Raw genomic sequence first — 23,971 nt, 5'->3', positions numbered from 1 at the left:
TTGTTACTTGAAGACATTTAATAAAGTTTTTTGTTAAAAAAAAAAACCAACAACAATGCGAAGTGCATTATGGGTCCACTTATTGCAGTTGTCTTCGTGATCTAGCGGCAGGTAATGTAAAACAGCAATTTATGAATGTATTGTTTAAAAAGCATTTCTGTTAATAACATTTGTTTAATTATCGACAGGCTCTGATAATGCTTACTGCCGCCGTCGCAATGATTTCCATGCCGTATTTTGTCATATTGTGCTCCAGGGCGATTTGTGGGAACTAGCTCAGTTAACTGATGTCAGGTAGCGTTAGCTAACTCTCTAAACGATGGCTAGGTAGGTAAGAGCTTAGTAATAATAAAATGTTAATATATTGTGTTTGATCGTCATTTCTCGTGCTTCACATAAAGTCGTCGGTAGAGCCGTTTTCTGTTTGCAAACAATGAACATGCGCGCGCAGTTTTGAAGTGGAAAACTGCTTGTTAGCAAACGTGAGCAACAAATTTCTGTTAATATGGCTCATATCGTTACATAAAACTACAACAAAACTACAAATGCATTCAGTAAAATCCACCTTAGCCTCTTTCAGGATGCAGTTACTGTACCCCACATTGAAACTCCAAACAATAGAAAACAGGGACAAATTAAATAAATTACAGTTCTGCAGCGCAAAATTGGATCCTTGGCTTCATGTGGCTGTAACAACTCGGCATTGTTATAGATGTGGTCATCATTGTGATATTTGCAGAGGACAATGTGAGATGTAGTGAAGGTAGGTAGAAGGTGTAAGTGAGTTTGGAGAGGTGGAGGTATGCTCTTAAGATAAATGAAAGTCAGCAGAAGCTAGACATATCCACGTTTGTGAATGAGATGGAGACTGGTGTGATAGAGAAGTTGCAAGGTATAGAGTTAGTGAAGTTAGTGTTAGTTTAAATACCTGGGGTCAGTCATCCTAAGGACAGTGCACAAAAGAGATGAAGAAGATGGAGTGGGTGGAGATGGGGTGATTTGTGACAGAAGCATAGCAGCAAGACTTAAATGGAAGGTTTACAAGATGGTAGTGAGACCTGCTAGGATTTATGGTTTGAAGATGTTGGAGCTGAAGGTGTTAGAGTTGGAAGATTTTCTTTGGAAGGGACTAGGATGGATATCAGAGGGACAGTCATTTGGAGAACACGCTTGATAGGCAAAGCTAAAAATGGTTTGGGCATGTGCAGCGGAGGGATAGTGAATATATTTTACAAGGGATGCTGAATATGGAAATGCCAGACAGGAGGAAGACTGCAGAGGAGATCCATGGATGCATTGAAGGAGGACATACAGAAGGGTGGGTGTGACAGATGATGGTAGGGAGAGGATGAGATGGAGGCAGATGGAAGCAGGTAAAGAAGGTGACTAACATAAATAGCAACTTTCTAGATGTTTGGTCATACCACAGTAGATTTTTGTATTTATATGTTATCCCAGCTTTAACTATCATATATTGGCTTTGAATATTTCAGCTTGTGTAGAATTAATTAAAAAATCAGAAAGCCTCTTAATGTTCACTGTTCACAATACCACGTTTTGACTTACGGGCCTGTATAACAAACTTTCACTGGCCTCTACAATATTTTTAATGACCCAAAGAAGCCAATTTAATTGTTTTCAATACTGGAAGCTCTATCTTTAATAATGTAGTATAAAATAATAGTAGACTTATATTTTATAAAGTTACATCTCCCAAATAAATGGTAGCTAAAGCTGTAAAATAATTGTCATGTATAACATTATCTAGCCCTCTTTCCCTGCAGGAATCACAGCTGTTAGCCTTCGGCTATAAAATCTGCCTTTTTTAATGATCATTTCAAACTGAATAAACAGACTGCATACAGACAGCTCTGCTTTATTTAGTCGCACTTTGCAAATACTACCTGCATGAAAAAATACTAATTTGTCGGTTCATTTTTGGCCAGTGAATTGATACATGGAAACTGGCCCCAGTGGGCCACTAGTTATTTTGAACCCTGCAGCTGTAATTTGCTTACCCTTTGTTATCAAAATACATCAAATGTCTCAGTTTAAAAACAGATGTCTGTAGTCTACAGTGGGGCAAAAAAGTATTTAGTCAGCCACCGATTGTGCAAGTTCCCCCACTTAAAATGATGACAGAGGTCAGTAATTTGCACCAGAGGTACACTTCAACTGTGAGAGACAGAATGTGAAAAAAAAATCCATGAATCCACATGGTAGGATTTGTAAAGAATTTATTCGTAAATCAGGGTGGAAAATAAGTATTTGGTCACCTCAAACAAGGAAAATCTCTGGCTCTCACAGACCTGTAACGTCTTCTGTAAGAAGCTTTTCTGTCCCCCACTCGTTACCTGTATGAATGGCACCTGTTTGAACTCATCATCTGTATAAAAGACACCTGTCCACAGCCTCAAACAGTCAGACTCCAAACTCCGCCATGGCCAAGACCAAAGAGCTTTCGAAGGACACCAGGAAAAGTATTGTAGACCTGCACCAGACTGGGAAGAGTGAATCTACAATAGGCAAGCAGCTTGGTGTGAAAAAATCAACTGTGGGAGCAATCATCAGAAAATGGAAGACATACAAGACCACTGATAATCTCCCTCGATCTGGGGCTCCACGCAAGATCTCATCCCGTGGGGTCAAAATGATCATGAGAACGGTGAGCAAAGATCCCAGAACCACACGGGGGGACCTGGTGAATGACCTGCAGAGAGCTGGGACCAAAGTAACAAAGGTCACCATCAGTAACACACTACAACGGCAGGGAATCAAATCCCGCAGTGCCAGACGTGTTCCGCTGCTGAAGCCAGTGCATGTCCAGGCCCGTCTGAAGTTTGCCAGAGAGCACATGGATGATACAGCAGAGGATTGGGAGAATGTCATGTGGTCAGATGAAACCAAAGTAGAACTTTTTGGTATAAACTCAACTCGTCGTGTTTGGAGGAAGAAGAATACTGAGTTGCATCCCAAGAACACCATACCTACTGTGAAGCATGGGGGTGGAAACATCATGCTATGGGGCTGTTTTTCTGCCAAGGGGACAGGACGACTGATCCGTGTTAAGGACAGAATGAATGGGGCCATGTATCGTGAGATTTTGAGCCAAAACCTCCTTCCATCAGTGAGAACTTTGAAGATGAAACGAGGCTGGGTCTTCCAACATGACAATGATCCAAAACACACCGCCCGGGCAACAAAGGAGTGGCTCCGTAAGAAGCATTTGAAAGTCCTGGAGTGGCCTAGCCAGTCTCCAGACCTCAACCCCATAGAAAATCTGTGGCGGGAGTTGAAAGTCCGTGTTGCTCGGCGACAGCCCCAAAACATCACTGCTCTCGAGAAGATCTGCATGGAGGAATGGGCCAAAATACCAGCTACTGTGTGTGCAAACCTGGTAAAGACCTATAGTAAACGTTTGACCTCTGTTATTGCCAACAAAGGTTATGTTACAAAGTATTGAGTTGTATTTTTGTTATTGACCAAATACTTATTTTCCACCCTGATTTACGAATAAATTCTTTACAAATCCTACCATGTGGATTCATGGATTTTTTTTTTCACATTCTGTCTCTCACAGTTGAAGTGTACCTCTGGTGCAAATTACTGACCTCTGTCATCATTTTAGGTGGGGGAACTTGCACAATCGGTGGCTGACTAAATACTTTTTTGCCCCACTGTAAGTAAAGTTTACAGATGGAGCAGTATGTCACAAAAATGTATCCTCTGCAGAGGAAAACAACACATCACACCAAATCTCTTCCCCCATCTACTGACACACACCAAGCTCTTCAAGAAAGACTTTTATCAACAAACCTGTTCAACTCTGAGCATGCCAACTGTGTAGTTATTCGAACTTTTACTTTAGTGAGATTACCTATTGTGAATAGTTACAAGTGTTCTGTGTATAAAAACTCCTCATTACTTATTTGCAGAAACAGACCTGGTGCAGGATGTTTTGCATCTGTACAGCTGAGTGGGAATTTTGTGCCTAAATATTGGGAGTTCTGAACAATCAATTCTTAAGCAATCTGATATTTTATGTGCAGTCTACAATATGCAAATAGGGAGGTCAATTTAAAGTCATGTTGATACATCCTCGTTCACTTTATCTAACCATAATTTAGACGTGACTTTTACAGTTTTGTTTTTGTTGCCACTTTTCTCACTTCACTATGTGTGTTTTGTTTTACCCCCAGTGGAGATCAGATTACTCTCACAGACTTATCTTGATCTGCTTCTCATTCCAGACATTACCACCTATGAGACTATCATGCTGATAACTGGTTTTCCTGGATTTAATCTCACTGTAAACTTAAGATAGCAGCAACTATGGATGCATCTGAAGCAGAAGGCTCAACACAGAATCAGGGAAAAGAGGAAGGTGCATCATCAGCTCAAGGAGATGCTGGAGCAAGACCAAAAAAGGCATCTTTGAAAAGAGCTGCAGATGCCAAAGCAAAAAAGAAGCACAAAAAGGCTCGAGTGTCCAGACCTGCCCGGCCTGGTTATACTGTCCATCAAGGGGAAGATATGCTTCTCGTTATATCGAGTTCCACCTCCCAGTATGACGGGTCAGTGTGGACTCTTAAGAAAAAGAAGGGGAGCAAAAAGAAGAAGTTGGCAAAAGGAAAAGGAAAAGCCAGTCAGGTCAAGAAAAAGAAGCCAGTCAATGCCAAGCCCAAACTGGAAAGTAAACCAGTTAAAGAAAAAGAGGAAAAAGTCGCAAATTTGTTTATAACTCAGGAAGAAGACGACCACAGATGGGGCCACAGCCTGCCTGAGGAGGTGCTAATTAATATTTTTCAGATTGTGGTCATTCAAGAGGGAGCAGTGCCCTTTTTATGCAGGTATTGTGTCGTACATGTGATTTATTTGTAATTACACCTATGAGATTAAGACTGAAATGTTGCATACACTATTTTAATCAAAATCATTTCATGCAAGCTAATCATCTTTCACTTACTTCAATACCTTGGATATCAATCTCATAACTTAAAGTCTGAATCTCTCTACATAACCTTTATTATTATTATTATTATTAAGACTGTAAGTTATTTAACTTTATGGATAAACATTAAGAAAACCCTTCAAGGAAATTTCTTTACATGTTTGTTTTGTGCGATTGAACAGTTTAACGCATTCACATTACTATGATAGAACAAGGAGATACTCACATTTAAAAAGCTGTGTTGGATATGCATTTTTCAGCTCTACTTTGGGAAGTAAAAGTTAATGAATCCATCTTCTTCCATTTAATTCAATTCACAAATGATGACTTGTGATGAGGCTGGAGGCTATCCCAGCTGTCATTCATAGGGTCAGAGGCAGGGCACACTCTGGAAGTGTCGATAGTGTGTCACTGGGCTAACATATACAGACACTCAGTGTGAGGAAGCCAGCATACCGACCCAGAGAACCTTCTTGAGGTCAAGTGACAGTCCTAAGCACCGCACCATTTAATTCTTCCTGGTGTTTTTGGTGTAGGGTGGGGAGAGTTTGTCGTCTGTGGAACGCCGCTGCCTCCAGTCCGATCCTGTGGCACAGAGTGACTGTCGGTCACTGCTGGATTGCACCAGGGAGGAGCCAACTACCAAAAACTCAGAAGAAGATTAAGGACACTTTGGACTGGCTGGCACACAGCAGGTTTGTACTTTATTTAGCTTTTTGCTTAAGTCTTAATCATGTAAATGAATTCTAAACTGTGTTGTTTTCTAGATTCTCTCAGCTGCGAGACTTTTCTCTGTGTCACTGGACAAAGAACGTTGATTATGCATTAGAGGTAAGTCATCGAGAATTAAACATTATTTGAAAGATCTTCTCATCTGAAATGATTAGTACATTCATACACATATAAATCCACAAACAAGCTCTCCTCACACAAGTTCAAAGAAAAGAACATAAAAATCATTTCTTAATGTATTTTTAAAAATACAGTAATAGTCAAGACTTACGTTTTCTTGGCAACTGTTTTGATAATCATTGATTATTTTTCTTTGTTGGTAATAATTTGATTTCAGCTTCTCAAGCTTAGAGAGTCTAAAGTTAAAGAATATTTCTGGTGTTTGTTGGAGGCAATTTGAAGTAACTCCCTTTTATATTTTACAGTGAACATATTGATGACAACCTGTAGTGAAAAATGAACTAAGATGTCCATCATTAAATATAATCTGATCCCATAAGCCCCGTATCCCAATAGGATATTGTTTTTGTCCAGAGAGTATTTTTGATTTTCCAGCATATTGATTACATTACATTAAAAAAACCACACTGGTTGCGAATATTTTCTTCCTAGCCTGACAAGACCAGGCAAAATTTAACAAGCCTGAATACAAAATAAGTCTTAAACTGAGAAACTCCCCTTCACACACTGGTGTTTGTTCATTTTGGATCCTGTTCATACATAAATTACAGTTCACTTAAAAACAATATATAAAGGAATAAATGTTTTATTAAAATTTTGGTTTATCTGTATTATTTAATACTTAGTATGTGGCTTTTTTTGAAATCATCATCAGGTTGTGTCGCAGTACTGCCCTGATCTTTGCTCCCTCAAGCTTTCTTACTGCACAGGAGTGACAGCGGCGGCCTTCCGCAGCCTCGGTCTGCACAGCCGCTCCCTGCACAGCTTAAATCTCCAGTATTCAGAGGTACTTGGACCTGTGTAGAGATTTTCTAATAGAAGCCATGCAAAGATCTTTCACTGTGTAATGAAGTTACACAGTGCAATGAATGTGCAGTGTTTTACAGTACAGGGAACGTTTCTCTATGCTTGCTCTAAATTTAAAGTGTAACTTTAAGGGTTTGTCAAGAATTTAATGTTAAGCACTTTAAACAAGATAAGCAGATATTTATGATGAAAAATATCTCAACTGTTTTTACTTGTCTTATATTAACTATATGAGCTTTAAGGGTATTTTCCCAATGCAGATTATCATTTTTTTTTATTCATAAGAAACTTCATCCACTTTATATAGGTGATATATCATAAGGAGAGCTTTTTTCATCCAGGCATGATTGCATGTAGAGAATTTGCAGGATAACTTGCTTTTGCTGTAGTTCCAGGTTGAAGGACTCCTTGAGTATCTTGAAAACCATGGGAGCCAGATCAGGCAAATATTGTTCAGTCATGGACTAAAGAATGACAGACTTCTGGCTGCAATCACTGTAAGACTTTTCTCTCTTTGTTTGTGAAACACGTGCTACACAAAGTCAGTGCTACTGGACAAATGAGCTTAATAAATGCATAGCATTGCTTTTTGTTTTTCCAGCGGGGATGCTGTCCCGATTTGGAGATGCTGGAGGTCAACACCAAGCTTGACAGTAAAGACTGCCAGCTTCCTGTTTGCATCCAGGCACTACAGATGGCATGCCCTAAGCTCAAGGTAAAACAAAGGTCTTCTCTGTTTTAGTGTGACTACATTAGCTTTTTTACATTAAAGTTTAAACTCTTAATTAAGAAGATGAAGAAAAGCAGGCGTTTTATTAATTGTTGATTGATTGTTTATTGTTAATATTTAAATTCCAGCTTTTCAAAGACTTTTTGGATCTCTTGGTTCTTGACTGCTGGTTGAAAAAACAAGGTGCATTTGAAAATATCGTTATGAACCCTGGTTTTATATAATTTTATTTTTTAATTTTTTATTTTAAATGCTACAGAACAGTTATTTAAGTGAGCATGTTCTTCACAATTCCTGCTCCACCTTTTATTCTTGGACTCTAGTAGAATGACTTTATTTCATTGACAGTCTAAAGTAGTTCTTATTCCTCTTATACTTGGCTACTGTGCAGCATGTATGTGACAGAAAATAAGGAAACGCCCAAGTAGCACTAAAGCCAGTAGCTGTAATTTCTTATCTACTGGCACAGTTTGCACTTTGCTAAAGGTTACTTGTTCTCCCGTGATGCTTACGTACTGCTTCCCATCAGACCTTCCGAATGATGAACGTCCAACCTCTTCATAAGGGAATGCGTTTTGGTATCGACCCAACATCAGGCTTCCCATTACTGGAGGAGCTTTGTATCGCAACCACATCGTTTTCCTATTTGACCGACAGAGATTTGAGGGACATTCTCTTCGATTCCCCCAAACTGCGAGTGCTGGACCTGCGAGGCTGTTCTCGAATCACAGCGTCTGGTCTTGCAGCTTTACCCTGTCTAGGTATGTTTGTCAGGAAATTAATGCTTTTTGCTTTATGTCACCAATACCGAGCAGCTCAGTTTGGCTTTTTCAGAATGAATCTATGATGACCTGGAAGTCGGAGTCAGGACAGTTTAGTACAGTTTGTACACAAAATGTGTCTGAATTATTTGAAGGCTTCACATTTTAAAACCATTTCAAACATTTATCTGCTTTATTTTACTGTCTTGTATTTGGCAGAGCTTGAATGTTTGTTCTGGGGACAATATTTCAGCAGCCATGTTGGGCTGTCATCGCTTAAGAAAGGACTTCACACGTTGACCCAAAAATGGAGTCGAACTTTGCAACAGCTGGACATTGCACATCAGCTCTTCACTGAGGAAGACTTGGAGTTAGCAATGAGTTACCTTTGTCAAGCTGAGGCAGACACACTGCGCTCACTGAACTTGAGTGGGACCAGAATTACACCACGTGCACTCAGGTAGTTGTTTTGTACTTACCTCAGTAGCGCCGCAAATCCAAAATAACCTCTTTATTAGACAAAGTGCAACCAAAAAGAACTGAGAATTAATCAGTCGTTCCCATTCACGTCTGTGCTTTGTTTTGCAGGCCAGTCATTGGACAAATGACTGCTCTAGACTACCTCAACCTTTCATCCTGCCGCTATCTCCCAAGAGGTGTAAAGAGGATTTATCGTGGCCAAGAAGACATCCGGCAGCTGCTGGACAAATTGGAATAGCTCTCACATTCATGTGGTTCCAGAAATGAGAAACCAAGTTTACAAGGCAGACTTGAATATCTTAATGCAGGCCTCGCTGTGGGTTATATTGTCTAATCGATGTGAATATTTTGCCCTCAGGACTTTTTTTTTTTGATAGACATTTTTTCTGTCTGTTGTTGGTACGAAATTGACATTTCTGTGTTTGAATGCAAGAAGCAGTAGTTTGCAAACCTGTTACTACTGCATTAATGTCAGGTGGGGGGTTTTGTTTTTTGTTTTGACAATAACCAACACACAATGCGTGACACCTAGTACTGTATATAGATCATTTTATTTGTAAAACTAAGTATTCATTTGCGTGTATCTTTTTTTTTTAAATGTGATTTCTGTTTTTTTTTTTAATTTTTGATCAAAAATAAATGTTTAACATGTCACAAGAGAATCAGGGTTGTATTGGTCTTTATTTCCACTAGAGAGTGCTGTCCTGTCAGTATAAATTTACATTTGTCATCTTAAGGGACTGGTCATACTGGATTCATACCTTGCTTGTAGCAACATGTTTAAGAATAGCAAATACATGTAAACACATGAATGGATCTAAGTGCCTATATGATTTTTCCAATAATGTAAACATGGTCAAAGGAGAGTGTTTGATAATAAAAGACACAATATAGTATTCACTTGTTTATTGGGCCAAATAACAGAATAAACAAAAACAAGGGCAAAAAAAGTATTTTAAATCTACCCACATTCAATTTTTGCCCAAATTTGAAACAGCACTACCCATTTAGGTTAATTAAACTTGGGTCTGTCTTGACTCAACTACTTCCATGAGTGTAAAAGAAACAGAGTCATATGTCCCACAACAACATGAAAAATGGTAAACCATAAAAACAGCATTAAAAATTCAACATTTTAAAAAGCAAAGACATAAAGAGACTTAAGACCTCTTTACTATGTATATTGATTTATATAAAGCTGGGATTTTCAGCTTTACTAGGTGCAAATTAAATGTAAATGCTGAATTTTGGTTACAATAGTGGTTGTAAGCACAGTCTTTGGTTTATATCTCTCAATTAAAAATGTATTAATTCCATTGTGTATGTCAGTTCTGTGACCACTTTCTACAATAAAAACAATTGTTCCATTTTCTTTGGTAATTATAAATGGGTTTTTTTTTCTTTAAAAAAAAACATATATGCATTTATTACACTTCCAAAATTGTACAATAAAAGCAAATAGGCAAAGGTCTTTTGTAATCAATCTCCTGGTTCACATTTTAGTAATGATAATATTGCAGTATATTGTCTTCACATGTTAAGTACAACTTCTAAAGTATCTTTTTTTTAGTTCAGAAGGAAGCTTTTTTTTTAATGCTATATTCAGTTATTGAAGAAGCGAATTGCTGTTCACTTCTGTAGTGGGAAGTAAACTGAGGCCTGTAATGGGATCTGTAATACACCTCTCAACAGATGGAGGTATGTGAGGTTCTCCTTAGTGTTGGGGTCAAAGAAGCCCTTGGTGTCATCATCAGGATCCGATAAAATCTGGTTCATTTCTTCATCAAAGTAACCTCTTTCATATGCCACTTGTACAGGCACTCTGTGACTGTGCACTGGGTCAATTATTCCTCCAGTTGCAATTTGAGCTTCAAGGAGACGAATTCCATGATCTTTCACAATGAGATCTTTTTTCAAGGCCTGGAACAAAGAAATTGTTTTTCCAGTGTACGGATCTTTGTATCCTGTCACTGCCTTTTCTGCTGAGATCAGTTTGTTTTTCCACTCTTTCCCAACCACTCTTTGATCCACAGCTTCCTCTACAGAAAGCTTTTTGTTGTTGACTGGGTCAATGATAAAGCCTGTGGCAGCTTGGGCTTCCAGCAGAACCAGAGATGTACCTGGAGTCAGCAGACCTTTGCTTTTAGCTTCATAGATACTCATTGTCTTTTTGGTGGACTGAAGATAAACTCCTGCAATGCTGTTGGTCCCCTCAAGGTATTTGCGCACTGAATCCATTTCACTTACTTCTGTTACTGTAACTTTTCCAGCGCTAAGATCTTTGTAGAGTTTCTCATCAATGATTTTGGATTTGAGCAGCTCAGTAGCAGAGACATCTTTTCTGATTCCATGGAACTTTTCAACTTCACTAGTTTCTGTAATTGTAGTGGTGATGGTAGTTTTTGTTGTGCTACTGTCTACTTTAGTTTCTGGTGGCTGGGACATGACAATTGAAGAAGATGATGAGGTTGTGTCTTGTGTATGCTGCTCAATGATTGTCAGGATGATTTCTAAAAAGCGCTCTATTGTGATTGATCCAGCCTTGTACTGTTGCACAAGGTCTCTCCGCTTCTCTTCAATTATATATTTGGAGTAGAGTAGATCCCAGAGAGTCACAGTTTTTCCTCTGTATTTTCCTCCAGCTCGGGTTGTTGTTGTAGACTTCAGAATACGTTTAGTTGCCTCGTCCACAAAGAAGTAAAACTCTCCTTTCTTGACAATGACAAGTAAACTGAGGCCTGTAATAGGATCTGTAATACACCTCTCAACTAGATGGAGGTATGTGAGGTTCTCCTTAGTGTTGGGGTCAAAGAAGCCCTTGGTGTCATCATCAGGATCCGATAAAATCTGGTTCATTTCTTCATCAAAGTAACCTCTTTCATATGCCACTTGTACAGGCACTCTGTGACTGTGCACTGGGTCAATTATTCCTCCAGTTGCAATTTGAGCTTCAAGGAGACGAATTCCATGATCTTTCACAATGAGATCTTTTTTCAAGGCCTGGAACAAAGAAATTGTTTTTCCAGTGTACGGATCTTTGTATCCTGTCACTGCCTTTTCTGCTGAGATCAGTTTTTTTTCCCACTCTTTCCCAACCACTCCTTGAGCCACAGCTTCCTCTACAGAAAGCTTTTTGTTGTTGACTGGGTCAATGATAAAGCCTGTGGCAGCTTGGGCTTCCAGCAGAACCAGAGATGTACCTGGAGTCAGCAGACCTTTGCTTTTAGCTTCATAGATACTGAGGGTTTCGTGGGTGGACTGAAGATAAACTCCTGCAATGCTGTTGGTCCCCTCAAGGTATTTGCGCACTGAATCCATTTCACTTACTTCTGTTACTGTAACTTTTCCAGCGCTAAGATCTTTGTAGAGTTTCTCATCAATGATTTTGGATTTGAGCAGCTCAGTAGCAGAGACATCTTTTCTGATTCCATGGAACTTTTCAACTTCACTAGTTTCTGTAATTGTAGTGGTGATGGTAGTTTTTGTTGTGCTACTGTCTGCTTTAGTTTCTGGTGGTTGGGACATGACAATTGAAGAAGATGATGAGGTTGTGTCTTGTGTATGCTGCTCAATGATTGTCAGGATGATTTCTAAAAAGCGCTCTTTTGTGATTGATCCAGCCTTGTACTGTTGCACAAGGTCTCTCCGCTTCTCTTCAATTATATATTTGGAGTAGAGTAGATCCCAGAGAGACACAGTTTTTCCTCTGTATTTTCCTCCAGCTCGGGTTGTTGTTGTAGACTTCAGAATACGTTTAGTTGCCTCGTCCACAAAGAAGTAAAACTCTCCTTTCTTGACAATGACAAGTAAACTGAGGCCTGTAATAGGATCTGTAATACACCTCTCAACTAGATGGAGGTATGTGAGGTTCTCCTTAGTGTTGGGGTCAAAGAAGCCCTTGGTGTCATCATCAGGATCCGATAAAATCTGGTTCATTTCTTCATCAAAGTAACCTCTTTCATATGCCACTTGTACAGGCACTCTGTGACTGTGCACTGGGTCAATTATTCCTCCAGTTGCAATTTGAGCTTCAAGGAGACGAATTCCATGATCTTTCACAATGAGATCTTTTTTCAAGGCCTGGAACAAAGAAATTGTTTTTCCAGTGTACGGATCTTTGTATCCTGTCACTGCCTTTTCTGCTGAGATCAGTTTTTTTTCCCACTCTTTCCCAACCACTCCTTGAGCCACAGCTTCCTCTACAGAAAGCTTTTTGTTGTTGACTGGGTCAATGATAAAGCCTGTGGCAGCTTGGGCTTCCAGCAGAACCAGAGATGTACCTGGAGTCAGCAGACCTTTGCTTTTAGCTTCATAGATACTCATTGTCTTTTTGGTGGACTGAAGATAAACTCCTGCAATGCTGTTGGTCCCCTCAAGGTATTTGCGCACTGAATCCATTTCACTTACTTCTGTTACTGTAACTTTTCCAGCGCTAAGATCTTTGTAGAGTTTCTCATCAATGATTTTGGATTCGAGCAGCTCAGTAGCAGAGACATCTTTTCTGATTCCATGGAACTTTTCAACTTCACTAGTTTCTGTAATTGTAGTGGTGATGGTAGTTTTTGTTGTGCTACTGTCTACTTTAGTTTCTGGTGGCTGGGACATGACAATTGAAGAAGATGATGAGGTTGTGTCTTGTGTATGCTGCTCAATGATTGTCAGGATGATTTCTAAAAAGCGCTCTATTGTGATTGATCCAGCCTTGTACTGTTGCACAAGGTCTCTCCGCTTCTCCTCAGTGATGTATTTGGAATAGAGTAGATCCCAGAGAGACACTGTTTGACCTCTGTATTTTCCTTCAGCTCGGGTTGTTGTTGTAGACTTCAGAATACATTTAGTTGCCTCATCCACAAAGAAGTAAAACTCTCCTTTCTTCACAATAGACAGTAAGTTAAGCTCTGTATTTGGGTCTCTGACGCACCTCTCAATCAGCTGGAGATATGTGAGGTTCTCCTGAGTGTTGGGGTCAAAGAAGCCCTTGGTGTCATCATCAGCATCAGATAAAATCTGGTTCATTTCTTCATCAAAGTAACCTCTCTGATATGCCACCTGTATGGGGACTCGATGGCTATGGACTGGATCGATTATTCCTCCAGTTGCAATTTGAGCTTCAAGGAGACGAATTCCATGATCTTTCACAATGAGATCTTTTTTCAAGGCCTGGAACAAAGAAATTGTTTGTCCAGTATAGGGATCTTTGTATCCTGTCACTGCCCTTTCTGCTGAGATCAGTTTTTTTTCCCACTCCTTCCCAACCACTCCTTGAGCCACAGCTTCTTCTACAGAAAGTTTCTTGTTGTTGATTGGGTCAATGATAAAGCCTGTGGCAGCTTGGGCTTCCAGCAGAACCAGAGATGTACCTGGAGTCAGCAAACCTTTGCTTTTAGCTTCATAGATGCTCATCATCTTTTTTGTTGATTCAACTCTCACACCTGCTATACAGTTTGTTGCTCCAAGATACTTCTGAATATTTTCCATTTTGACAACAGTTTCTTCTGTTACTTCACCTTTTATAATTTGGGTGAAAAGGTCCTTTGAGATGATCTTTGACTCAAATAATTCACTGGCTGAGACTTGTTTTCGTAGTCCTTTGAACTTTCTTTCCTTGGATGATACCTCTGTGACTATAACTGTGAGTATTTCAATCATCTCCTCAATTTTGGTCACTCCTGTCCGGTATTGCTGTATAAGCTGCTCCCTTTTTTGTTCTGATATGTATTCAGATAGCAGCACTTCCCACAGTGTGACCTCCTTGTTTTTAAATTTTCCCACATTCAAGGTCATCATTTTGTTTTTCAAAGCATGCTCGATTTGCTCATCTGTGTGAAATACACGGCCTTTTTCTTCATGCAGCGGTAGAAGAAGTAGCCCAGTTTTATCATCTTTCTCACATCTATTCATGAGCTGACTGTATGACAGTTTTTCTTTGGTATTTGGGTCAAAGAATCCTTTTTCATCATCTGTGGGGTTCAACAGAATTTTTTGAGTTTCTTCATCCAGACATCCTTTTTTGATAGCAATATGAATTGGCAGTCTGTGACTTTGATTTGGGTCAATAATTCCTCCTGTTGCTATCTGCACATCAAGTATCCGAAGGCCATAGCTTCTTTCTCTCAGCTTTTTTTGCATGGCTTCAAACAGTGATATTGTCACATCTGTATATGGATCTTTATACCCAGTGACAGCTCGTTCAGCTGAGAGAAGTTGCTCACGTACATCTGGCCCAATCAGTCTTCCTTTTACAGCCTCTTCCACAGCATGGAACTCATTTTTGAGGGGATCAATGATCCATCCTGTTGCAGCTTGAGCTTCAAGTAGTAGAAGTGCAATGCCAGGTGTCAACAGGTCTTCATTTCTTGCTTCATATATGCTCATCACTTTCTGGGATGGATAAACCTTCACTCCAGCAATGCTTCCAGATCCTTTTAGGTATCCTCTCACAGGTTCACTCTGCGCTATTGTTTCTAAATTGAGTTTTCCTTCTTTCACCTGTTTAAATGTTTCTGCATCAATGATTTCAGAATCCAGTAGTTGTTTTGCAGTGACATGCTTTCTCAGACCCATTATCATTTTGGGAGTTTCAGTCTTCTCCAGTTTTTCTATTGTGGTTATCACTAATGTGATTATGGTCTGGGTACTAATCTGCCTTGTTCTGTACTTTTCAATCAGTTCAAGTCGCTGATCCTCAGTAAAGTAGCCAGAATGAATCAAGTCCCATAGAGTAACCGATTTTCCAGAATAGTGTCCTACAGATATGCTGACACTTGTCTTTTCAAACTCTTCCTTAATCTCTGTGTCAGAATACATCTTTTTCTTTGTAGCTGTAGCTTTTGGTGTGTCATTCAGTGGCAGGAGAAACAGTCCAGTTTCCTTATCTTTCACACATCTCCCCAACATCTCCATGTATGTCAGATTTTCTTTTGTGTTTGGGTCAAAAAAGCCCTTTGTGTCATCAGTTGGGTCTGTTAGGATTTGATTAAGTTCTTCATCAAAATATCCCTTCTTGTATGCAACTTCAAGGGGTAAGTGGAGACACTTTAAGGGATCGATGATACCACCTGTAGCAATCTGGGCCTCAAGTAAACGAATGCCATGCTGGTTGACAATAAGATCTTTTTTCAACGCTTGGAAGAGCGAGATCTTCTGACCTGTGTATGGATCTTTGTAACCAGTGACTGCTCTTTCCGCAGACAAAAGTTTTTCATACATCTGTGGACTAATCAACTTTTCTTTGAGAGCTTGTTCAACTGTAAGTTTTTTGTTATTCAGAGGATCAACAACAAATCCTGTAGCTGCTTGTGCTTCAAGGAGGCAAAGGGCAGTCCCAGGTGCAAGAATGCCAATTCTCTGTGCCTCGTGAATGCTTAGTTTTTTATTTGAAGGTTGCAGTATCAACCCAGCTACACAGCTTTTTCCTTGTAGGTAGGCTCTCACACTGTCCATTTTCATCACATCACTGCTGGTCATGTTTCCAGTGATCAAACTGTTGTAGGTGTTTTTATCCACAATTTTAAGATCCAAAAGATCCACAGCAGAGACTTCTCCTCTGAGACCTTCAAACTTCAGTCCTTCTTGCTGTCGTATCTCCTTACTCTCAATGATCTCTACAATGGTCTCAGTTAGTTGCTGAATTGTGATTTTCTTTGACCTGAAGAGCTTGAAAAACTCCTGTCGTTTGTCTTCAGACAGATATTCTGAGTTGATAAGATCCCACAATGTTGTGCGTTTGCCCTTGAACCTACCGTACTTTACAGTAACTATTGTTGTTTTAAACAATTCCCTAATGTTGTCATCTACCTTTATTTTGTTGCTCTTGCCTTTGAGAGGTAAGAGGCACAGGCCGGTACTAGGATCTGTTACACATCTGGCCATGAGCTGCAAGTATGTCAGGTTCTCGTGGGTGTTGGGGTCAAAGAATCCCTTGGTGTCATCACTTGGATCATCCAGGATCTGATTCATTTCTTCATTAAAGTACCCCTTCTTATAAGCCACATGGACAGGTATGCGATGGCTGTTCACTGGGTCGATGATCCCACCAGTGGCAATTTGGGCCTCCAGGAGCCTAATGCCATGGTCTTTTAGGATCAGGTCTTTTTGCATTGCTTGGAACAAAGAAATTATTTCTCCAGTGTATGGATCTTTGTATCCAGTAACTGCTTTCTCTGCCGATCGCAGCTTTTGACACACATCAGGCCCCACAATCTTTGCTTTGACAGCATCATCAACTGAAAACTTTCTATTTCCAATAGGGTCAATAATGAACCCTGTTGCTGCCTGTGCCTCCAGTAGAATCAGAGCAGTTCCTGGCATCAGCTTTCCTTTCTGTTTGGCCTGGTAGATGGTCATGATTTGAGAATCAGGAAGCATAATACCTGCGATGCTGTCTTTACCTTTTAAGTACACATTTACATTTTCATCTTCAATGACTTCCTTCACTGACTTCTTTCCCTTCTTCAGGTCCTCTAGGACCTCCTGACTAATGATATCTGCTTCCACAAGCTGCTTGGCTGTAACAGTGTCTCTGATACCTTCAAAGACGACTTGAGTTGTTTTCACTGACTTTTCTATCACTTCCAGAACTGTTGTAATGATCATCTTGATAGTTATCTTCCCCTCTCTGTATTTTCGAAAGATGTCTTGCCTCTGGTTTTCATCAAAGTATTCTGACATCAGAAGTTCCCACAGAGATACTGTCATTCCTGTATATTTGCCATATGTCACTTTCACTTTCTCCATCTTGAAGGCTGTTTTAGTTTGGTAGTCAATGAAATCAAAATTTAGCCCATCTGATTTATCACGCAAAGGAAGGAGGCAGAGTCCAGTAGCAGGATCAGTGACACACCTTTCCATCAACTGAAGATAGGTTAGATTTTCTTCTGTGTTTGGATCAAAAAAGCCTTTTGTGTCATCCCCTGAATCCTCCAATATGGCATTCATTTGTTCATCAAAATAACCTCTCTTAAAGGCCACTTCTGTAGGAAGTCTGTGACTGTTGATTGGATCAATTATTCCACCTGTAGCAATTTGTGCTTCAAGTAGGCGGATTCCATGTTGTTTGACGATGAGGTCTTTTGAGAGTGCTTGAAACAGGGATATAGTTTCACTGGTGTATGGGTCTTTGTATCCGGTCACTGCCCGCTCAGCAGAGAGCAGCTTTGCATGATATTCTGGGCCAATAAGTTTGCTTTTGACAGCTTCATCCACAGTGTACTTTTTATTTTCTACAGGATCAATCATGTATCCAGTAGCAGCTTGTGCCTCCAAGAGAACAAGTGATGTCCCAGGCATCAGTATGCCTTGCTTCATGGCTTTATAAATGCTCATTCTCTGATTGGTTGAGAGTATAGCAATGCCTGCAATGCTGCCTTTGCCTTCCAGGTATTCTTTCACTGTTTCAATCAACATCACGTCCTGTGTTGTGGTCTTCCCCTTTTGCAGGTTATCATATGTTTCTTTGTCGATGATCTTTGATTCAAGGAGCTCGGTGGAGGAAATGCCTTTGCGCAGACCTTTGAAGGTGATGCAGACAGGAAGAAGCAACAGGCCTGTATCGGGCTCCACGATGCATTGCTCTTGGAGGCCTCTGTAGTTAAGATTTTGTTGCAAAGTTGGATGATAAAACACTCTGAGCTCTGACATTTGGTCCTTCAGCAAATCTTTTTCATAGTAGCCCTTCTGAATTGCAGAGTCAACTGAAATATTTGTCTTATCGACAGGATCAAACAGGCCTTTTGTGGCTATCTGTGCTTCCAGCAGCCTCAATCCATAATCTTTTGGAACTAAATCTTTTTGCATAGCTTGGAATACAGATATCATTTGGTTGGTGTAGGGGTCTACATACCCAGTGATGGCTTTTTCTGCTTTAAGGAGTTTGTCTTTCATCTCTGATCCAACTATTCCCTTTTTAACAGCATCCTCTACAGGAAGCTTTTGGTTGTTTACTGGATCTACAATACCTACTGTGGCAGCTTGTGCTTCAAGCAGAGCCAGTGCTGTTCCTGGCTTAAGCATACGCTTCTTCATGGCTTCATATATGGTTATCTTTGTCTTTGTCTTTTCCAGAAATATACCAGCCACAGGTTCATGGACTTTTGTGCAGGCATTTTGCTTCACACCGCCGTCCTTAAGGTTGGTGTCCATCTTGACCTAAAGGGCTGTGTTAACACATAAACAGTTACAGAGCTTGTTTTGTATATGGTATTTTATGCATTGTAAGTAATTGTAAAGCACAGCTCTAAGATACATTTGGGCACACTGCAGTTAAACTGATTATAAAATACACATGTATTGATTTGTATGTTAAAAAAAAGAAAGAAAAACTTGTCAGGTTTTTATACAGTTATTTTTTTTATACACAAATTATTCAGACGTTCACCAAATTAGATGCAGTAAGACATTTTGTCAAAAAATTTCTTTTACTACTGCTGTTTTGCGCCATAATGCAATTTCTAACGTTACATGTTTGACAGTGACATTGTTATGTACTAACTGTAAAGCTATTTTCCCTTGCCACAAGGGGTCGCCACAGCAGCGAGCACCACAAGATTAATTGGGCAGAGTTTTATGCTGGATGCAACAGTGACCTTTCACTAGTAATAGAGACTAATGTGATAGAGAATATACTCCAGCAAGGTAGAGAAGGTTGTAGAATAGTTTGCAATGACAAATAGTACTGAAGTCTGGTAAAATTAACACATTAGTATCCAGCATAACTCTGAATCGCTTAAATAACTTAATAACTAGTCTGGAGCAATTGAAATTGAAATAGATGGTAATTAGTTTTATTTCTATTAATTGTAGTGTAAGTTTTGGAATATATTATCTTCCAACTGTAATATCAAACCTTTCAATTTCCTTAGGAGTACGTGGACAGCCTTGGATGCTCTCTGTTGTTCCAAAATACAAGATCCAACGCCAGTGGCTTCCTGGTTTTTACGATCTCAGGGCTTTGAAACTCCGTCCCTGGAAAGATAAGGCGGTTGTAATAAGTTTAATCTTAAACTTTGTGTTAATGATTTGATATTGAAATTAGTTTATGACATTTCTCATGAACTTTCTAAATCACATATGGGTAAAATACACACCATTTCATCACTGACCTATGCAGACTGCATATGAGACAATCGACAGGATGTAGGTAAAACGTTTTTTTTTTCCTACTATGTTAGTAATACTTTAATTATAAGTTGTTACCATGACAATTATTCAAGTCTGTATGGCTTGCTTGCAAACAACTACTGTCCATGACTGACCCACCCACCCCATAAAAATAAAGCCTAACTGTACTGTCTGTGTGTATGTGTCTTATAAACCCATGTGGGCAGGTCTTTTGTTTTTTGTTTTCTAATAGTTTTTCTTATCATTTCATCATGTCCCTGCACAGATTCAACAACAAAAGAAACTATTAATTACATATTGTGTGAGAACGTCCCCCATTTGCTTTTGGCAATAATAATGGTGTGTCAAAACTGGAACAGCCAGATGCCCTGTTTTGCAACAACATGCAAAGGAAAACCAATAACTGCAAATACAAGAGTTCATATCTCTTGCAATCCTGTGCACCAGAGTCTAAATCTGCAGAACTTTGTTTTGGGTTCCAGTAGAGATTAAAAGTTTTATAAACTTGTGGCTGAGTTTTGTTTGCCTGTCAGACCCTCATTTTTTATGTCTAGCCAGAAAAAGTCACAAAAGAGCTAAAGTCACCATGGCATAAAAATATCAGCTTCAAGGTAAAATAATATATAAATGTTTTAAAAAACCGAAGCGATTTGCATTCCGGTCCAGTATTATTTAGATTAGAGATTAGATTAGATAAAACTTTATTAATCCCTTTTAAATTTAAAGAACCCCATTTAAATCCCCATTTAAAGAACTTATAAAGAGCTTGTTTACAAATTCTACAACATAACCCAAATTTATACACATCCACTTGTACTTAGGGTACTAAACTGAAAAACAGGGAATAATAAAAGCAAATGTATAACCTTTAAGCATATTCTTATGTGGTACATGAGATGTTACTGTACTGAAAAAGCTTTACAAAGAGATTTTCAAAAAAATCTCAGTTAATTATTCTCATAGCTAGTAATTACTATTGCATACAAAAATGTAGTGATTTCTATGTATGTGTGGATGTGCAGATGTATGTACAGGTGCATGTTAGCTTCCCATGACCTCATACTGTTTCTGTTTTTTCTTTTTCTTTTTTTTCTTTTATCTTGTTGCATAAAAATGTTCCTAAACAAATAAAAAGTGTCAAAAAAAATGTAGTGATTTCACAATTTTCTGAGAACCAGTCTTTCAGCCTTGTGGGGGTTGGTAACTGTCACAAATGATGTCATAACACCTGTGGGAGTCAACACAATAAGGCTCAGAAAAAAAGGGTGTGAACTGAAACTCAGCCAATCTACTCAGAAACATGTTAACTGTTAAGTCACAGATAAAGCTCCACTGTGTATGTGATTATTTTCACTTGTTTACTGTGGTAAAGTGTTTGGTTTAGGCTGTGTGAGCTGCTCTACCTGAGAAGTGTATTTAACAGCTGTTATTGATAATGTGGCAAAAAGATGCTCCAAGTAACCAAGATAAGCAGAGTAACACAAACAGCTGTGGATCTGAGGTCTGCTGAACTCTTTATTTGTACAAGAGCAGCAGGTCTGTGGCAGTTCGGTATCTCTACCTGCAAGTGCTCAATTTACATCTTGAGTTCGTCACCCACTTTGTAAATATTTGAATGTTTTTGAAGCTGTCAAGCATTTACTGTACATTTATGGCACCATCTGAATTTGCTTGTCATATCATAAAGGCAAATACATTTCCTGCACAAAGTTAACAAGTTACCTAACTCTGCAAACACAGCTTCACTGTTTACTGGTCTCTCCACTAAATGCCTTTTCCTCAGTGAAGGAAGGCACTGTCCATTCAATGCAAGAGCAGATATAAAATAAATGACTTTTTAAAAGATTTTGCTTTCTTTTTTGTCTTTATAAGACCTCTAAGCACAACTGAGTGTATATTCAGAGGCCTCTTTATTAGGTATGATCTGCCACATGTGTGTATTTCATCATAAAGTTCCATTTTTAGTGACACTGTTGCAAATGTGGAAATAGAATTATCTAGTACTCTTAGTTACAGTTGATCTTAGTCAGACTTGGTTTGCAGAGGTGTTTCTGGGCTTTATTGTTGGCACCAGCATACATGACACACCCCTGAACATACCAGACTCCAGCAAACAACTCTGGAACCTCAGCGCTAAAAAACATAATTGACTTCACAGCTGTGTGATGGTGTTAAGGAGAACTGATTAAAGGCCTCACTAATGTAGAACTAAAGTCAAAAGAGCATTTAGTTACATTAGACTATACAGTAGTACCATAACAAAGAATCACTTTTGTGAGCTCTGACTTCTGTATTTTCTTGTAAAGTTAAATTATTTACTTTGATTTTAGATGAGGAAAGTCTTAAAAACCACAAGTAACAACTGATATAAAATAGTACCAGTTCAGTAAGAAAGTGGACTATATACTTCCTAAGGAATATATAATCACGCGACATGAACGAGTTATGATAATCCTAACTGTAAATCTTTAGGCTGAGCCAAGGATCTGTCTGGATGACAAGATGTTGGCATTGATAAACAGCTAATCTAGCATGCTTTTGTGGAGAATCAATAGAGCAGTATTAAGATTGACACTGAACTGCAAATTGCTCACAACTTTCTCTCACTTGTAGCAACAAGCCTAATTACATCCTATGTGCACTTCAGCCATTGTGGTGCATTTTTAATGCCACCCCAGCAATAAAATACAACTTACTGGCTAGGAATGAATGAGGCAATATAGTACCACTGATTCAGGCGTTGCACAACAGTTTTTGTAGCTGTAACTGCGGAAAGTCTTGGAGTCATTGTGTAAATAGATCCCAGGGTGATGTCAGCACAGTGTTTAGACTTGTTGAAAGCCTCATTAGTGACATACGGGCACATTTATTTTACCAGCGGCGGTCAAAGGTGATCAGTGAGGAATGTGCGCATTCCCTTTTATCTGAGGGTGTTGGCTAACAGGACAGGATAGACACACGTTCTGCTTCCTCTCGCTTTACTTTGCCAATGCAGTCTCCACTTTCTCACTCTGAAGAAAATAATTTTCTAAATGTGGTTCCAGTTTTATGTAAACGCAACTCAAGGAAAAAGTTTGTTTTCTTTAGAAAAACCAAAACAAAGACACTACTGATTTTTACACAACCAAACTAAAAAAAAGATTTTAAATAAACTTGCTCTTACCCAAACGTGCTTGGATGATATCCCAGCTCTGCACCGGCGAGCGTTCAGCTTCAGCTGGTATGAAAGATACCACAACCCTGAAGTGCTCCCAGCATCTCAGAGGTATTCACTCCTCAGTGGTCAGATATAAGGCAGGGCCAGCTAAGCCCCTCCCCTGTTGAGGTTCAGCCTCCTCGTCTGGGGGTGTGAGAGTGAGACAGCCGGAGATCCTTTGCACTGAGCTCAGGATGCCAGGAATTCCTGCAGACTTCCTCGGAGCATGTCTATTGTGCTCTAAAACAATAAGGGTGAGCAAATTGATTCTTTCTAAGTGTACAAAAGGTAAGGAGATTTATTAAAGTTATGCATAAGATAAAGTAAGCTTTGTTGACTGTACAAATTCTTAAGAGTCGTGAAGGTTCTTCACAAGGGTTTCATTCACTTTCCTAGTCAATATTTTTTACTTTTCACAATGTGTAAACTGGACTTGGTGCGACGCTTCCTTATCAAGCCGGCCAGGTTGTGACATGCAGAGCCGGATGCCCTCTGATTACACTGAGCTTTGTCCTTGTATTACAGCTTCCCTCAGGTTTGGCAGGTTTTCAAGTGTGGAAAGAAGAAACCCGACAGGCGTGATTGGCTTTTCTATCTTACTAACAAGAAAAAGTGTGTCACAAAACAGACTGTACGGAAAACACCTGTTGTTTGTTGTAAACCAGATGCAAAGACATTAGTCACATAAAAATGATAACGTCAATGTCTTATGACTGACATGTTTGTGGAAACTGTCTGAAAACCTTGTGATAAATCAAATTCCACAGATGTATGTGAGAACATGTTATGGGTAAGTAATTAATGGGTTTGTTTGACAATTTTTACATGCACGCTCCAAAGTTATTTGACAAATTGGCTTGTTTATATTTTAACTATATCTATAATCTAAAATAAAACCCAAATACAAACATATTGCATATCCTTTAAACGGACGGAACATTAAGTTTCACATGTAATTACCAAGTAATGTCAAATGAGTATATAAGGAAACTGCCGTTTGTTTCCATCACCTACGT

The 23,971-nt window shown here is 39.2% G+C and overlaps 2 protein-coding genes across 2 annotated transcripts; one reads left to right on the top strand and one right to left on the bottom strand.

The window, feature by feature from the left end:
• Nucleotides 1–11,152, top strand: fbxl6 (F-box and leucine-rich repeat protein 6). Its single transcript, XM_005943589.3, has 10 exons — nt 1–111; nt 4,251–4,850; nt 5,488–5,646; nt 5,719–5,782; nt 6,519–6,650; nt 7,060–7,167; nt 7,272–7,385; nt 7,930–8,161; nt 8,381–8,621; nt 8,750–11,152. Exons 2-10 carry the CDS (start codon nt 4,333–4,335, stop codon nt 8,877–8,879), a joined length of 1,698 nt encoding a protein of 565 aa, XP_005943651.1. The 5' UTR covers nt 1–111; nt 4,251–4,332; the 3' UTR covers nt 8,880–11,152.
• eppk1 (epiplakin 1) lies at nt 10,271–23,050 on the bottom strand. The gene is made up of 3 exons (XM_042225390.1): nt 22,923–23,050; nt 19,485–19,603; nt 10,271–18,794 (listed from the first exon to the last, which is right to left on the bottom strand). The coding sequence occupies exon 3, from the start codon at nt 18,779–18,781 to the stop codon at nt 10,271–10,273; it is 8,511 nt and encodes a 2,836-aa protein (XP_042081324.1). The 5' UTR covers nt 18,782–18,794; nt 19,485–19,603; nt 22,923–23,050.
• Nucleotides 23,051–23,971: the final 921 nt, after the last annotated feature.

Source organism: Haplochromis burtoni, unplaced genomic scaffold, assembly GCF_018398535.1.
Source record: "Haplochromis burtoni strain Fernald_Lab_line unplaced genomic scaffold, NCSU_Asbu1 Contig_171, whole genome shotgun sequence".
In the NCBI taxonomy this organism is placed as follows: domain Eukaryota; kingdom Metazoa; phylum Chordata; class Actinopteri; order Cichliformes; family Cichlidae; genus Haplochromis; species Haplochromis burtoni.
The sequence above is the reverse complement of the archived record's forward strand: the minus strand, read 5'-3'. Positions and strand labels throughout refer to the sequence as shown.

Coding starts and splice junctions, on each gene's coding strand:
- eppk1 (XM_042225390.1), bottom strand. CDS start 18,781: ATGGACACCAACCTTAAGGACGGCGGTGTGAAGCAAAATGCCTGCACA.
- fbxl6 (XM_005943589.3), top strand. CDS start 4,333: ATGGATGCATCTGAAGCAGAAGGCTCAACACAGAATCAGGGAAAAGAG. Junction 7,168..7,271: donor GACTTCTGGCTGCAATCACT/GTAAGACTTTTC, acceptor TTGTTTTTCCAG/CGGGGATGCTGTCCCGATTT. Junction 8,622..8,749: donor ATTACACCACGTGCACTCAG/GTAGTTGTTTTG, acceptor TTTGTTTTGCAG/GCCAGTCATTGGACAAATGA.